At 44.0% G+C, this 16,987-nt stretch overlaps 2 protein-coding genes across 2 annotated transcripts; one reads left to right on the plus strand and one right to left on the minus strand.

The window, feature by feature from the left end:
• Positions 1-4,700: 4,700 nt before the first annotated feature.
• On the minus strand, positions 4,701-10,976 carry LOC146196920 (SREBP regulating gene protein). Its single transcript, XM_084598634.1, has 5 exons — positions 10,678-10,976; positions 10,320-10,476; positions 8,693-8,844; positions 6,994-7,107; positions 4,701-4,990 (listed from the first exon to the last, which is right to left on the minus strand). The coding sequence occupies exons 1-5, from the start codon at positions 10,777-10,779 to the stop codon at positions 4,883-4,885; spliced, it is 633 nt and encodes a 210-aa protein (XP_084454760.1). The 5' UTR covers positions 10,780-10,976; the 3' UTR covers positions 4,701-4,882.
• A 28-nt stretch (positions 10,977-11,004) lies between these two features.
• Positions 11,005-15,245, plus strand: rad50 (DNA repair protein rad50). Its single transcript, XM_084598626.1, has one exon. The coding sequence runs from the start codon at positions 11,153-11,155 to the stop codon at positions 15,068-15,070; it is 3,918 nt and encodes a 1,305-aa protein (XP_084454752.1). The 5' UTR covers positions 11,005-11,152; the 3' UTR covers positions 15,071-15,245.
• Positions 15,246-16,987: the final 1,742 nt, after the last annotated feature.

Here is a 16,987-nt window from a genome sequence, read left to right on the forward strand (position 1 = left end):
AACCCACCAACCAATAAGTAATCAGCCATATGTCATCTGCCAACTACCACCTTTCCTTCCCCCATGTTTCAGAGGCACGCTCACGATTTTTCACTCTCAACGCCGACACTGACAAGCCAGATCTTCTGGAGAGTGATGCCTTTAACGATACAGCTTCTTTTTGATTTTGGAGAAAATGGGAACATAGTGGCTAACTTCAAACCATTCACATGCTCACATGAGCCCTGGTAGAACTATTCTAACAATTCCTTCAAGTCCCATCAGCCTTGTCAAAGATGCAAAGAACACACTTGAGCTCTATTGTAATCAATTTTATTTTTGAGTGAACCTTCTCCCTTCAAAAGGCAACCAGGTAAGGCTGCATATATACATGCACAACAGCAGTTGATTGAACATACAAACCTGAACACAAATAACAAATGTACAAATACAGTAGACTGAACTTAAGCCTACTTTTATATGTGCTACAGAGTATCATATCAAGCATTTATTTTCTTCATTTATACTGTGCACAAACTTTCCCAGTGAAGTACAAAGTGACGCCTGTTGATTCCCCAGCCGATCGACGCCACCGTGGAACTGAAATTGTTCATGTGTCTCGCTTGAAACCGTTTGTGCGCCGCGATGCATCGGTTAGTTAGGAGTGGCCAGGCTGGCCGCTTCTGACCCCCCAGGCAGATTGTGTGAGCCTTCCGTGGATGTTCTTTAATTTGTACATGCCATGATCTTCCTCTTTCATTTGTACATACCATCATCATCGTCCCACGGTGCCGGCTCCGGCACGCGCCTGTGTTTTGTCATCGGATTAAAACGCTAGACAAGGCATCGCTGGCCTTGCCGTCACGACCTTGCCGTCTCAACCTAGCCTTCTTTCACAATACATACAGTTCTGAACATTCCTGAAAGCATTTGTTGCTTCAACGGCAAAGAGCAAAATTGCCATTTTACCTTAAATAATTTGCAACTTTATGGCCTGAACTGTGCGCAGCCTGAACAAGTATCATTCACAAGAGCCAAAGCAAATTAATACAAAACAGCTTAAAATGTGCAACCTGACAAGAAAACGATGACCTCTAAACAGAAAACATAAATACAAAGTACCGTATTTACACAATTCTAATGCGAACCCGATTTACATGACCAAAAGAGAGAGAAAAAAACGAAAGCCCTGATTCTAACGGCTATATGAATTCTGTGAATTAAATAAAACGTAAATATTTTCCCATTTTCAAGTAGAAACAGGCTGTTCACCGAACATAATCACTCTATTTTATACTAGCTTAGCTCAAGAGCTGTCACTTTCAGCACCTCGGTAGTCACGGGCATGTGATCCACCCGCAGCTACCTCATGAAATCAGCCAGCTCATGCTCAAGGTCTGGAAACCTCCCTGCTTGCAGACCATGGCTGCTTTCGATTGATGTCCTGCTCTCAAAAATTGACTTCTTAGTTTTGGCTAGTCACGGACACAAGTCTCAGGCATGCCAAAATGACGAGCTGCTTCTCTATAACCGCTCTCTCCTGCGCGTAGAATAGCTACGCTTAAATCTGTTTTCGTGTAGGACACGATGCGTCTTCATCGCCACTGCGGCATTGATTCTCGGACAAGAGAGCCTACGAATCGGACAACAACAACGCACCGATTGAAAATGGTTCCTGTGTCCGAATACAATGAGCAAATGTATTGGTATGGTTGCCAACTGCATATGTGAACTGCCGCGTTCGCATTGTGGCAATGGCAATGGTCAGCTATAGGCCAGTTGCAGTTTGTACTTCACCCCCCCCCCCCCCCCCCCCCCCCCAAACATAGGTGAGCGTTGGAACTGTGTAAATACGGTAAGCAAATTGTGCAAGAGAAATGACCACTCAGAATAGCTGTACAAGAATCTACACTAGAGAAGACAACACTGCTATATACAAAAACCGACATGTCAGATACTCTCAAAAGATAGCAAAGGTAAACATTAGAAAATCCACAAAAGTCCATAAGCAGCATCTTATTTCTACAAAAAAGAAGGAAGCATATTTTTTCAAGCAAGAGAGTGCTCAAGTCGTGAGAGACATAAAACCTACAATTCAACATCATTCACATTCTTTTTCTTTCTCCCATTTATCACAAGCAAAAGAACAGGAAAAAAAAAAGCAATGCAAGGCACAAATAGTTGCCAATGCAATGAAATGCAATTAATATGACAGCAACCACTTTCCTACCATGCGAAAGCAAAAGTAAATATCCTTGTACACAGAAAATCTGATAAATAATAAAAAAAATAGGATCCCCAAATTTTGCTGCCACTGTTGATGTTCGTTGTATTAAAAGCCATTGCTGAAAGCACAGAGATAGAAAGAACAAACTGAAGTTGCCCTGTATTAATAGTTTACCACATCCTAAAGAGACATCATTGAAAACTACTGATCTTTTTAGCTAGAAAAGGCAAAAAAATTAAATAAAACACAAGAAAATTCTAAGGGGCACTTTGGACTACTAAATTGCAATGACGAAAGCCTATATTATGCGGTGGTCCAAAGCCCTTCACTACGGCACCTCTTTCTCTCTTTTTTTCACTCCCACCTTCCTCCTTTTTCTTGGCACGGTTAGGTTAAGCTGTCCACAGAAAATTGAGACAGATACTGTGCCTTTTTCTTCCTGTAAACCAATTTGAAATGCTGCTGATGATTGCTGTACTGCGTCTGCTTTTGTATGCTGTGTAGTGCGGCGTTCGAGGAAGCGCCAAATGAAAGGTGCCTCACAGATGCCTGGATTGGACACCCGGCGGTGTCAGCTTCGTATATGCGTGAATCGCCGGGTGACGTCGTGACCAGTCGTGACGTCATGGTTGTAAGTGCTGTCATCGTGGCATCAGTTCCAATTACCAGACATGGCCTGAGACGACTTCTGGTGGATGTGACTTCACACCGTTCCCGTGGCTATATTGACATCTGCGCTATTTCGATGCAATTTTGACATTTTTGACTATAATTATTTAACTAATTACTCTACAGTCATCAAACTTAGCTTTTGGGTTCATTTTGTTCCTTCTCTATCTGATGCAACTATTCGCTATTCTTTTTCTCCTATCTTTATTAGTTCCCACTTAGCGAAAGCATTACGGACGGACAGACAGGATCATGGTCACGAGCATGAGCCATTAAAGGCTTTCGCTTTAAAATGGATTACAGATGGTGCTACCACTGACAAATTTTGCAAGTAAGTTGCAGAGCATTGGCACAGCTTTTTGGGCATGAGTCTGACGCTACGCAAATGAAATCCTTTTCAGCGCACAAGTCACAAATTTGAAACGAGCAGTTGAAAAATGTTTCAATGCAATTTTTCGTCAGTGAATACAGCCTTTGCTGTATGAACAGATATCAATGAGCCCAGATCAGCCACAGAATATTTCTTTAATAAAAACAAAACCTCTATGATATTGTCCTCAGTGTCCCTTCAAAAGCTGCACTAAATGAATAATGTGACGACACCGGTGAGACCCTCAGGACGTAAGCACTGGCTTGGTAATGTATGTGGTTTAACGTCCCAAAGTAACTCTGGCTATGACAGACATCGTAGTGGAGAGCAGTGGAAATTTTTGTTACCTGGGGCTCTTTAACGTGCACCGACATTGCACAGCTCATAGGCACCTTGCTTTTCGTGTGGCCCCCGCAGCCGGGATTCGATCCCGCATCCTTGGGTACGGCAGTCGAGCACCCTAACCACTGCGCCACTGCGGCAGTGCATTTAGGCTCCGAGATCAACTTACAACTTAAAAAATTCACTTTACCAGACTCCTGCAAATGATGAAAATGACCTCACTTGCATGGCATATAATAAAGCAGCATAGCAACAATGCGGAAGGATTTTGTACTGGGCATCAAAATAAAGACTTCTTATGCCTGACTGCACAGTTGCGCCCAGCTATGCAGAACATTTAAAAACTGCCAGGCAGTACATACGAAGTGAAGGTTTGGTAGCAAGAAACCTGCTTCCGCAAAATGAATCCTACAAAAACAAGCCGCTATTTCACCGGATAAGCAAAGTCAACATTTCAGGTTCCATGCACCTATTTTGCCTGTCGCAGAGTCAGGGGTAGGCAACTTCGCCTAGTTTCAGTTTCAACTAAATCAGAGCACCTGGTGACTGAAGGAAACTGATGTTTATCATGCCCTATTCATGCATGCAGTGCGATAATGCGGCTGTGGCCGAGTTGAGTAACGGGAAATACTCCTTTTTCACCAGTGTGGTACGAATCGTGCTCAAAGACGAAGTTTTTTTTACAACGCTTCATGAGGCTTCCCTCCTGCCGCGATGAAATGAATTGGCGCTAGCGTCATAAATGGGGGACATTGGGCTTCTATGGAAGTTTCCTGCTCTTGACTGGATCACGAAACAAGCCTATCAGCACAGGCGCGTAGCCTGAGGCAGGGGGTTCTGTGTGAGAACACCTCCCAAAGTTGTTTGAGCACTGCTTCCTCCTCCTTTCGACTCTTTTTCTGGTCAGTTTTCGTTCACTGACACTGTACAACATCTCCCAAAAAATATTTCTGGATACGTCACTGCCAAATATTTCTGGCAAGACCAACATAATGAGCAAATAAGTGGTGGAAATAGCAGTAGCTCAAGTGTAAATAACTCTCCGCATGACAACTAAAAGGCTACTTTCAATCTTTTGCATAGCCTTGTCTGGTGTACATCTTAGTACGCCAAATTGCCATCGAATCTACACGTCAAGGAATTAGTCGTGCTTCTTATTAGCAAAGCAAAGAACCTAATTAACCACCCCAGCTTGCAAGCTAAACAGGTGGGTTGTGGCCTTGCAAGCAACACATCAGCAATCAAGAAATACAGCAGAATGCAAGCTGTAATGACGCTGGTGCCTTGCAGTTCAGTCACTCCTTCATCAACTGACTTCGTGTTGCCAGTCGCTGACCAGGGGGCTCATCGGCATAGCAATGCTTGGCTTTAGGATCGCGATAGGAGTTTTCATGATGAACACTCTGCAGAAAGGAAAGAGAGAGATGTGCTCGTGTGACAAGAAATCAATCCCCTTTATTGGCCATGGTTCACTTTCATCTTCTACTTACTTCTCTTCTCAAATGCAATGTACTGCATGTCATCGAGAATATTCCACACACTTGTCTCTCAGGTTAACCAATAGATCAAACAGCATACTCTATCCCCCCCCTCCTCCCCACTTCCAGAGGTAGTCACGCTTCCATAACACAAAGGCAAGCAACGCTTTCTTTTGCACTGAATGAGTACCATTATTCATGCATTTAAATAAACCTCAAAGAAACCAGCTGGCAACATTGTTTCAAAACTTGCGCTTGTGATTGCTGACATGCAAAAGCAGCAGGTAATCAGTTTAAGTAAGCACCCCATTTCATTTCCTAGGCCACAATGTGATCCAGCTAAACTATCTTATTTTCAGAGATTTTACACAAATTCTGAAAGTGAAAACAACCACAGCTGTTTAGGATTCCTTACTATGGGCCCTGCAACCAATGCATGGTGGTGGACAACCGAATAAAGTGAAATTAAACACTATATGTACTAAAAAGGGGGGAAGGGGGGGGGGGGGGGGGGTAAAGAAGAGATGCAAGGTATAGTGCTGCACGGGCCGTAATTATTGAGCCCAGGCCCGGCTGCCTTTTGAGTTACCTGCCCGAGCCCGGCCCGTCTTCTCCGATACAATCATGACCCCAGCCTGCCAAGTGGGTGGGCCCGGCCAAAAAATGGGGAAAAGAAAAATCCACCTAAGCGCGCTTTACTAATGCAGATGTTCCTGTTATTTCAAACTTCCCTCAAAAGAGGCCTTCGTTTTTAGAACAGCAGCATGAAACTAACTGCTGTTCTGGTTGTGCTGGTTATTTATTATTACTATAATTATTATTTCTTCTTTATGTTCGAAGCAAGCACAGCGGCTTGCATTCCACAGATACGAATTTCCCAAAAGTAATGCTATCAAATAAGACTGTTTTAGTTCGGATATTGGTAGCTACAAATTTTTCAAGGATATGCGAAACCACTTCCGACTTCAAAATCAATTCGCTGCTACAGGTCACACGATCAAAGAAGCCTCCATAGCTGCTCCTTAGTCAGACGGCTGCTCAGTGCATTCCGGCGGCAAGGAAAGAGAGGAGGGGGGGCTTTTTAGAAATTCCAGTTTTTATTGATTAATTTACTGAAAGACGAAATTACAAGCGTCAAAACGCTTGCTGAAATGAAGTGCACCCAGCATTCCACTCATAGCCTCAGTGGGGGTCTGGCAAAAATTCTAATAATATAATGTATTTCTGGCTTATACGTGCCTACAGTTGCTGTATAAGTTCCCTGGTATTTTGGTATGAGCTTGAATTATTCTGCGAGTCAGCAACATGTATCAAAACCAACAACTTCGTTAATTTCAGCTGGTAATGTGGTCTCCTATTGCCAAAATATTAAATATAAAGCCCCTCAGTACCACGCAATGCATATGAACACCAATTGTCATCAAATTTGTTCAGACATCTTCGCTGGCCAACAACTAAGCAGCAGTACCTAAGGCGACTCGGTTCAAAAGGGCAGCTATTTAACTGTGGTAAGTGTAGAGGTTTTGGGCTCTGCATGTTCTTATGGCACAGTTGCTTTTTAAAGGCTTCAGTGCACATATCCATTTAGAGATCTGTGTCTGCCCCAGTATTGTCTTCGTAGGTGCTACTTCTCGTACTCATGAAATTTAACAGCCTATCATTAGATGCTTTATGGTCGTTTGATTAATGCATTTTTTTCTTCAATTCGCCTCCAAATGCACTCAGACGCTTACTGTCATGCCAACCCTGCCCGGCCCACGGGCCCGACCCAGGCTTTCGGGTAAGCCTCAGCCCGTGCAGTGCTCTAATGCAAGGTGACAGCAGTGCAGGAAAAGGTCCAGCAAATTTGGTGATACTTTACTCAATCCTTGAGGAAGTGAAATGGTTGAGGCAGTTTAGCTCATGTTGACAGAAAGAGTGGCACATACATTAGATGATGTCCTGCACTTTGTGAGGCACAATTCGAAATGGTCAGTGATCGATGCCACCAACATTTTGAAGGTGTCAGATGCTTTCCCTAGGATCTTCTGCAGCAGTGTAATCTGCATGAGAACGTCAAAGAATCTGTTAACAGCACAACATGCCAAGAGACAAAAGGAAACAAAAACATTGCATATTTAAATGATACACTGGAAGCAGCAAAATGGGGGCAAAAAGATTAACAAACAACTTGTCACCAAAAAACAAAATGACAAATAAAGACTAAAGATAGAAGCTAATATACAGGTATGGCCACCTAGTTGATTATATTGATTAGCATTCCACACTTTCCAATTTCTTCAGTTTTACATTTTTATAGAAAAAATGCTCTATATGAGAGACACTAAAAAAAAGATTGCTGGCTAAAAAAAATTAGGTATAATGTCAGCAGAAGACACTATATTATGGTTTTTGCCCTCTTTCGGCAGTTCCTTTTTTTGGCTACAACTTTGCATCAAGCGAGAAACCTAGCTGCAGCAAATCCATCAGAACAGAGTTCACGATGTGTAAGCATACTCTGCTACCATCAAATAAATACATGATAAAAGGTGGAAATTAATCAGAATGTACCTGAATATATATGCTCACGCAGAATACATTATTTAAGGCATTTAACATCACAAAGCAACTCAGGCTACGAGGGCTCCAGATATTATCGACCCCCTGGGTGTCCTTAGTGTGCGCTGACATCATACAGTGCATGGGCACCTTGTATTTTGATTTCATTTGGCATGGTCACCGCAGCCCGGGTCGAATTCAGGTTCTCTGGTCCAGAACTTGAGTGCCCAACCATTTAACTACCAGGACAGGGTCAGAATCTTTTTGTAGCTCATACTGATTATGGCCTAAAAAGTTATTACATAAAAGGTGCGCCATGTGAAATGAGTCCTAGTCTGTGCCACTCTTTTATAAGCTGTTAACGCTCATTTTAGATTGGTTCCTTGACACTGAAGACACACTACAATGCTCACAGAAGGACATACAACAGGTCAAGTTGCTTTGAATTATTTGTAACTCAAACAGTGCAAAAGACAAAGGTGCCAGCTCCTCATCCATTGTCGTTTATGCTGCCTAAACCATGAATGAATAATAATAAAAATTGGTTCACAGGAAAGGAAAGGCGCAATATCTGCCACACTTGTTTCTGCGGACACCTGAACCACACCATAAGGGAAGGGAGGAAGGTGGTAGGGAAAGAGGAAAGAGAGGTAGTGGAGAGCTACAGAGTAATTTAGACAACCTGGGGATCTCCACGAAAACGGTGGAGGTGGAGGATGAGGGCCCTACCAGGCTGGGACGGTCAACGCCACTTGCGGCAGGGGCTAGCCAGCCACGGAATTTCTATCTGTTGTAGGGCGTCATTGCGCCCGCCACCTCTTAGGTGGTGGATGAGGCTGTTGCGGCGCATGCGTCTTTCTCTCCCTCTTCTCTTTCTTCTCTACTTTCTCTCTTCTGTCTGCACGAGGCAGCGGAGGTGGCTAAGCTACAGAGCCAGTAGCAGGCCCGTGCATTTTCTTTTCCTTCTTCCTACAGCCACAACAACAACAACAAAACGGTGGAGGTGGCCACCACCTCCACCTCGTGGGGTATATAAATAAAGTATAAGGGGGCGCATTTCTCTTGAACAGACGACTGACAGTTGCACACCTTTTGCGGATGCATACAGCAGGAGATGCAGTACTCATAGATGCTGCAGCAACCGTTCGGCAGGCACGTGTCACAGCAGTACTGTCGAGCACTGGTCGCCTCAGCAATGCAACAGCCATTTGACGCAACCTCCGATCTCTGGCAGACGTAACCTAGAAGGCCGGAATCAATACTTCCTTTTCAGCAAAGTGACCAGAATTCTGCTCCCCACAATTCGAATTTGCAAACAGCGCCTGCAGAATGACTAGTGCTGGCTAGCTGTTACAGATGATTTGTTCATCTACCTTGAGGCTTCAGATGTTTAAGTATTTCTATACATTGTTTTACCAGCTCAGTACAGCATTACCAAAAAGGTAAGGGCGATCTGGGCCTATCAGGATTTCGCGTACAACAAAACTGTGTTCCCGCCATTTTCGCACACATTGGTCGATAGGCAGGTATGGACACAATCATGCAGTGCACATCATCCTGATTGTCCCATGTCGCCCTTACTTTCTTCAGTGCTGCAAATAGCTTGTGAAATGGAGTATAGGAAGTGGCTGCCTAAAGAAGGGATCACAATTTCCTGAAAGCATGTGTGCCCATGTTGAAATAATTTGAATTTACTAGCAGAATGAATGGAACACAACAAAACAAAAATGAAATGCTAACAACAACAAAAAAAGCAAACATATTAGCTCCTGTAGAGGAAATACAAGCAAACCTAATTAGTACCTCCAAAGAACAGCCTTTGCATCTTCAAAATTAGATTGATGCACACTATTACTCGATTTGCTGTTCACATTTCAACTGTCTTGCTGGTATTTCATTAATTGCTTACAACACATGCTCCCACAAGCATTAATTTTAAATGTGCACTTCTAGACATCACGAGCATTCCAAGTAGCAAAACAGTACAAGCAAGGTCATGACTGTGAGGTGTTACTTCTACAAGTGCAAAATTACAATGAAATATACTTGCAGCTTGGGGCACCAAACACTGCTTTAAATGTACGCACTGCTTCTGTTTTTTTTCTCCTGCCTTCAATTTCAGTTTTCACAACGACAGCTTCGAATTTATTCACATGACAAGCACTTCGTTTAAATCCTCACTCCGCATTAAGACCACTGGCATCCGATTTAAAAGTTGAATGGTTATAAAAAAGCAAGTGAAGCTTTTGTCGCAGTGGTTAATAATTGCACACTGTTAGCATTACAAGGCACAAAATCCTCTCTATATCAACATAATGCCTTGATTGAAGTAAGGAGGTACAAATACTGGGCTATCTAGAACAAATAATACAATAACGCGTGACACTGACAAATTACCAGCTTCAGCATAACGTTCAACTTCTTTCCCATTGCTCATGACGCTCGTAAAAGGACTCCAGAATGAAAAAAACAGAATGAACACAATGAGAGACATACAGTTTACACATAACATGAAACATACAGAGTCTATGAAAAATTCAAAGAAAATTAGCTTTAGGTGTTTACATGTAGCAGTACCGGCACTAGTTGTCACTACCACATTTTGAGGCGCCACATTCGAGACATATCAGTGTAAAATTTACGGCTTTTAGAACTTCCGACCTCTAAAGCAGGGCGTTGATCAGAAATGAGATCGTGACCGACGAGCTCCACTCACCTCGGTCATCCGCAACAAGTACTTTTCCTTGTACCGAATTTCTGCAACTAACAGCGGCACTTGAGTTGCCTTTCTCTTTGTCCAAATGCCATTTGAAGGAGCTCGGAGGAAGAGATATTTTTTCTAGAGTTTCGTTCGTTTCGACGCCTAGGGAATCCTGAAACCAAAATCACACGAGGAAATGAGGATCGCTCGCAACGTAGGCTTCATAATAGCTCCATCTAATCTCAGTGCAAAAAACACAAACACAAGAGGTGTTTCCTGTAGACTCTTTAGGTCTCTGCAAAGAAGAGAACAGCGCAGCACGGCGTTTGCACCGTTGGCCGATCGCACGAACAGGCAGCAGACCGTGACCCACCTCTGTTAGGAGCGACGATAAGCAATACAGCAGTGATACGCAGAAGATGACAGCAAGCACAATCCTCTTTTTCAGGAACCTTACAATGACTTTGGTCACCATTTAATCACGTCTCCGGTGACGACGACCACAACATAATTTTAAACGCAGCCGTTCGCTGCGTGCAAGTGCCGTGCATTGCTAGGAGACGGGTAGCGTCCCCATAGGTCCAGCCAGCCCCACGACTCGGCCTCGGAGGAATCGCGGTATATGTAATCGCGGAGAGCATTCGGCGATCTTTCGGACGGACGGCAGGCTCGGAATGGCTTACACTCGGCTTGTCAAAGCCTCAAAGACCGAAGTTACTCGACTCGGCTTGCTGACCAAACGCATGCCGCAACAAGCCGCTGCCACTGCGCGGGAATGTGCGTAGTGTATCGCCTGCTAGTAAGCAGGCAGCTTTGTCTACCAGTTATAATAATCAAATCGCTTCAGTATGTCGATGCTCGAGAAGCTGCAGATTCACGGTATCAGGAGCTTTGGCCCCAAAGACACCGACAAGCAAATGATGACGTTTTTCTCTCCACTGACGCTGATCTTAGGCTCCAACGGCACGGGCAAGACGACTATCATCGAGTGCCTCCGTAATGCGACCACGGGCGACTTTCCTCCAGGCCAAGGCAAGGTATTCATCCACGACCCTAAGCTCAACCGTGAAATCGAGGTAAACGCCCAGATCAAACTGAAGTTTATTGACGTCACAGGCTGCGCCAATGTGTTGACGCGAAGTTTCCTTTTGCGTCAAAATAAGGCTACGACTACATTCAAGACTGTGGACACCGCTCTGGTGCAGTACAACAAAGATGGTACGAAAACCACTGCCACACCAAGATGCTTTGATGTCGGCGCCACTGTCATCGAACTCCTGGGTGTGCCTCGTGCCATTCTAGAGAACGTCATATTTTGTCACCAGGGAGATTCCAACTGGCCGCTATCCGAGGGCCAAACGCTCAAGACGAAGTTTGACAACATATTCGCAGCCACTCAGTACCTTAAGGCTTTGGAGCAAATTCGCAAGCAGAAAATCGAGTACACGAACGGCGTGAAATTGTTGAAACAAGATCTGAAGTACCTCCGACAGAACAAGGAGAAAGCTGAGGAATACGAAGAAGAGGTGGCGAAAGCGGAGCAACAGCTTGCAGACTATGCTATAGCGACGCGTGGTATAGAAGAGGGTCTGGAACCGCTGTGTGAAGCATGGAAGACTCTTGAGGACAAGCAAGACCAAGAGCGAAGTCTCCAACAGAAACTTACTACTGAGGATGAGCAGCTGCGGTACACCGAGAATGAAGTGAAGCGCATCACCTCCAATCTGAGAGAAGTGTTCACTGGCTCGATGGAGCAGTTGAAGCAGCAGATACAGAACTTTGAGGAGCAGATGCTGGAGGACAAGGCATCTCTTGAGACAGAAAAGAAAGCTCTGCAAGAAGCATCCTTGAGGATAAACAAGAACAGTGATGAACACAAGAAACTCCTCCCCATTCTAGGGCAGCTCCAGAGTGAGCAAATAGCTGTCCAAGAGACTTCTCAGAAGGTGGAGGCCAAGTTGGAGCGATTGAATGATCGTTTGTCGCTGAATGTGGACATAAGTTCAGGCGGCTCTCTGAAAGACAAAGTAGCATCTGTCCTGGCAGGCCTCGAGGTGAAAAAGAAAGAAGCCCAAAGGCACTTCGATGATGCAAAGCAGGACAACGAAGAACGGGAAAAGGCTTTGCAGGGTGCTGTAGATTCTGTGCGAGATCAGAAGTCAAAGTGTGAGCAAAAAATGGACTCAGTTCGGAAAAACATAGATGAAAATGGAAAGGAAATTATGAGGATCCGCAAGGAGCTTCTTGATGCCAAAACATTCAGCTCACAGGTGCGGCAGTTGAACAGTGAGATACAAAGGTTCAAAGAACAGATAAGGGCTTTGGAAAGTGAGGACACTCGTGAGAGTCTAAAAGAGAAGATTGATGCTGACCAGCAGTTGAAGGATGAAATCGCAAGCAAGCTGGATAAGCTCAATGCCGACCTTGTCAATGCCCAAAGATTCAGCAAAGAACAGGCAGAGCTTGAGCGGATTAAACAGGACATCGAAGAAAAGACAACTGCTCTTTCAGCAATCATAACAGAGAACAAGGAGAAGTTTGTTGAGCTTCTTGGCAGTGTCCCGGCTTCAGACTACAGCAAGCGTGTGAAAGAAAAAATGGCGCAGATTGAATCCGATGTTAGCTGTCTGCGAAGCTCGATGAGCAATTTTCAGGCAAAGCAGAGCTCTTTAGAAGCGCAGCTGAAAATGTTGGCTGATGATTTAAGAAACAAGGAAAGTGAGCTGGAGAAGAGTCGGAAGAAGATCCTTGCAGTCTGTGGTTCTGAAAATTTGGATGGTAGTATTACTCAGCTGAATCAATACATTGAAAAGGCTCGCACAGAAACTGGAGAACTGACTGGGAGCCTGGCAATGTATCAAAGGTACATCGCATCCCTTAAAGCAAAACCATGTTGTCCTCTTTGCAAACGAGACTTTGCTGAGAGACAGTTGGCATCAAAACTCGTTTCCGACTTGGAGAGAAAAATCAGTCAGATCCCCTTGGAAGCAAAAAACATGTCTGATGACATTTCGCAGAAGGAAAACCTCTTCAATGCTATGCAGAGACTTAAAGGTGATGAAACAAAGATGGCTCAGTTAAAGACCCATGATGTTCCAAAGCTGAAGCAGAAGATCGAGAAACTGAAAGCTGAGCAAGCTTCTTTGGAGATTCAACGAAGCAAAGAGGAAGAGATTCTAGACAGCCGTCTTTTTGACTTGGCCATGGCTAACTCCTTGACGGGCGAAGCTGAGCATATAGACCGCCTGGAGCTTGATATTAATGCGCTGCGGCGCAACTTATCATCTAAATCACCTAGAGTTCAACAGCTTGGCTCTATGAAGTCTGTAGATAGCATTCTGTCAGAGATACAAGACTTGACTAGCCAAGCCAAAGCTTGTGATAAAAACCTGAACAGGATTCGTTCTCAGCAGGAGCAGTTTCACAGCTTGGACATGTCGCTTAAGGATGCAGAGAGTGCCAAGTTGAGACTCGAATCAAAGATGAAAGAAGAGTCAATTCTGCATGATCAGAAGGCCAAGCTAGAATCTGAAAGCCAGGCCTTGAAAGGCTCCTTGGAATCACTCAAGAGAGAGTTACAGGAGCATCTGCGTCAACTTGATAAAGCAATAAAAGCAAAAAGCAACGCAATGAGCGACTCGGAAAGTGTTCTAGACAGGTTGCGGTCGGAGGTTAGTCAGCGTGCTTTGGAAATGGAGGACCTTCGAAAACACTTTGACAAGATTCAAGAATACTATGCCAGTGGAAATCCCCAGATGCTGCAGGATGTGAAGAAGAAATTGGATGCACTGAAGGTGCTGGGCCAGGAACTGGAAACTGAGAAAGAAGAGAAAGCTGCGCTTGTGAGGCGCCTGGAGCAAGGCCTGTCACGTCATGAATTGAGGGAGCGTGAGCTCAAGGACAACCTACACTTGAAAGAGCTTCAAAAGAGGAAGTTACAGCATGCGGATAAGATTGCAGAGATTAAGGGAGAGATGAAGAGAGCTGGGTTGGTTGACCTAGAAGTGCAAAAGAGGAAAGTTGGCGAAAGAATCGAGAAGCTTAAAAGAGAACAGCGAATGATAGAGAGCAAGGAAGGTGAGCTCAGGGTGAAGATTGATGCTGCCAAGAAAGAGCTAAACAGCCACTTCAAGGATGCCGGAAAAAAGTACATGACAGCATTGAAAGAAATGCATGTGAAAGAGTTCATTGGCAGGGACCTTGACATGTACTACCGGGCAGTAAACTATGCTGTGCTCAAGTACCATGAGCAGAAAATGAAGGACATCAATCGGGTCATCAAGGAACTCTGGAGAGACACTTACTGTGGCGACGACATTGACTACATCCAAATAAAGACGGACACAGATGACAAGGGCATTGAGTCATCTAGGCGCACATATAACTACCGGGTTGTCATGATAAAAGGGAAAGTCGAGCAGGACATGCGTTGCCGCTGCAGCGCAGGACAGAAAGTGCTCGCGTCGCTCATCATTAGGCTCGCGCTTGCCGAGACTTTCTGCCAGAACTGTGGCATACTGGCTTTGGACGAACCGACCACAAACCTGGATCGGAGCAACATACACGGCCTTGCGCTGTCGCTTGCGAAGATTGTACAGGTGCGCATGAGCCAGCGCAATTTCCAGATGATTGTCATCACTCATGACGAAGAGTTCCTTCGCATCCTCAGTGAGCGTAACGGACTTGCCGAGTATTTCTACAAGGTCGAAAAGTCTGAAGATGGCTGCTCGAGACTGCAAAAGTGCCGGCTCAGCACGATCATGTAGCTTGTGCTTCTGCGAAGTTAGGCATTCAATGACATTTCAAGAGACTGTGATAAAGAGGTCACAACCTTGTTTCGTGTGTGCAGGAGCCTTAGAGGTGAAGGCACACTTGGCTGTTTTTATTTAGCAGACCAGATTGTACGTGTTTTGCGAGCATTAAATAGTTTCTTCCTTCTACTCCAGGTTGTAGTGTGGTTGGGATATGTATTCTGTTCATGCTACTAATTTTGACTCCCAAGTGATCCTGGCTTCCAGGGACACTGGTAAATGTTTTAGTGTGGTCTAATGTGAGGATATGTAATCATTTAACGGTTGTTAATGCTGCTGCACATAAAATACATTTTTAGGAACAGTGCTAGCTAGCTATGCAATACTTTTTGTTCCATCTTTGTTCCATCTGTAGCATGTTTGGATTTGCCTTTTCAAGTGCTTCAGCACTGAAGGTTGGAGCATGGGTAGGTGCGGACACAATGCTGATTGAATTAAAATTTCTGATAGTTGTGTGAAAAGTTTTGCACGCGCTTGGTCTCGTGCACACCAAGTGTTAGTGCAGTTAAGCTACATGTGCATGAAAGAATATGGTGCCCAGATCACTTTGACCGCTGGCAGTTACTGTTATCAGCAATGTAGTGTCAATATTCAACAGCCAATGGAGGTGGACTGCCTGTTCGAGCTGCAATAAGATGATTAATGTTCCCTCGTACATTTAGCAGTGCCATTTGGTACAGTTGAAGCTTTGTTATTAAAGGTGGGAGATAGGAGCTGAAAAACATTTTCAAAAACGTGTAAATTTTTTGTCCCTCCTCATCCCCTTTGTTTTTACAAATATAATGTAAACAGCTTATTTTTCATGTGTTCCAAATTTTGCGAATTCAGCTTCAGCCAAAAAGGGAGAGGACCTTTTCTTTGAGTAGTTTTGAGCTCACATGATGCACAAATTATTCATGGGATGTTATTTTTTTTTAATGAGTTTTATGCAATCCGTGATGTGCAAGTTCTTTCTAGTATACTGCTGTTGCAAACTATTTGCCTCGGTAGGGAAAAGATTCAAACAATTAGATTTTATTCTGAAGTGCAAAATTGCCATTCCTATGCAATACGCAAAAGCCGCCTTGAACATATAAGCTGAAGTGATGGATGACAAGATTGTCATATCCATGTGTGCCTCTACCATATACCTGAAGATTTGCTTCTGTAAAATTTTCTTTCTCTCAGGCATACATTAAAACATATTTGAACTGAACAGCATTTATAGGGCTTTTGCAAGTTGTACACAAGGTGAACTGTGAATAAACTGTAAAGCACTCAACAGGAATATGTTCCGAGCATACTCAAGGACGTATATTTATATCGGTGCCACTTAAGAGTTTAGAGGGGGGTCTTCTCTCTCAGTATTACTTTGGAAAACCAACCAATACACCCAATTGATACTTTTGTGTCAAGTTCTTTTCCCTCTGCAAGAGGCCTCTTTCTTGGCAATGCGATATTAGCAGTGCACATTCATGCAAAATCATCTTTTATACTGCACATTTTACTGCAGCATCAAATGACAGCACTTATAAGATTATAACGGCATGCAAGTCTAGTGCGAGAACTTTAAATCTTGCATTAAGTGCATTAAGTGATGGCCTCAATCAATTCCACTTCTTCCAGACACATCTGGACAGTGTTCCCTTGTCATGGCTGCAATGGACATCATGAAGTCTCACGAGTGGTGCCGTAAATGCTTTGCATTTGAAGTATCATGAGCTGTGACACTTATAGGGCATACATGTGGTCTGTAATTCACTGAAATACTACTGAGATTGGTGAATGATGCCAAAGGCTACTAATAATGAAACTTATGCACTATAAGTTCCGGCCGCAGTACTGCCCCAGTATATTTGCAAACCCATTACATTTACCTCAGTCTCACAGGAA

This window comes from Amblyomma maculatum, chromosome 3 (assembly GCF_055883805.1).
Source record: "Amblyomma maculatum isolate TAMU_Amacu chromosome 3, ASM5588380v1, whole genome shotgun sequence".
NCBI classification, from domain to species: Eukaryota; Metazoa; Arthropoda; class Arachnida; order Ixodida; family Ixodidae; genus Amblyomma; species Amblyomma maculatum.

What these genes read in the sequence shown, in the direction of transcription:
- LOC146196920 (XM_084598634.1), bottom strand. Translation starts at nt 10,779, where the DNA reads ATGGTGACCAAAGTCATTGTAAGGTTCCTGAAAAAGAGGATTGTGCTT. An exon ending in ACTTGTTGCGGATGACCGAG is followed by an intron (nt 8,845 to 10,319) that starts GTGAGTGGAGCT and finishes CCGGCCTTCTAG; the next exon opens with GTTACGTCTGCCAGAGATCG. An exon ending in GCTGTATGCATCCGCAAAAG is followed by an intron (nt 7,108 to 8,692) that starts GTGTGCAACTGT and finishes GTTCTCATGCAG; the next exon opens with ATTACACTGCTGCAGAAGAT.
- rad50 (XM_084598626.1), top strand. Translation starts at nt 11,153, where the DNA reads ATGTCGATGCTCGAGAAGCTGCAGATTCACGGTATCAGGAGCTTTGGC.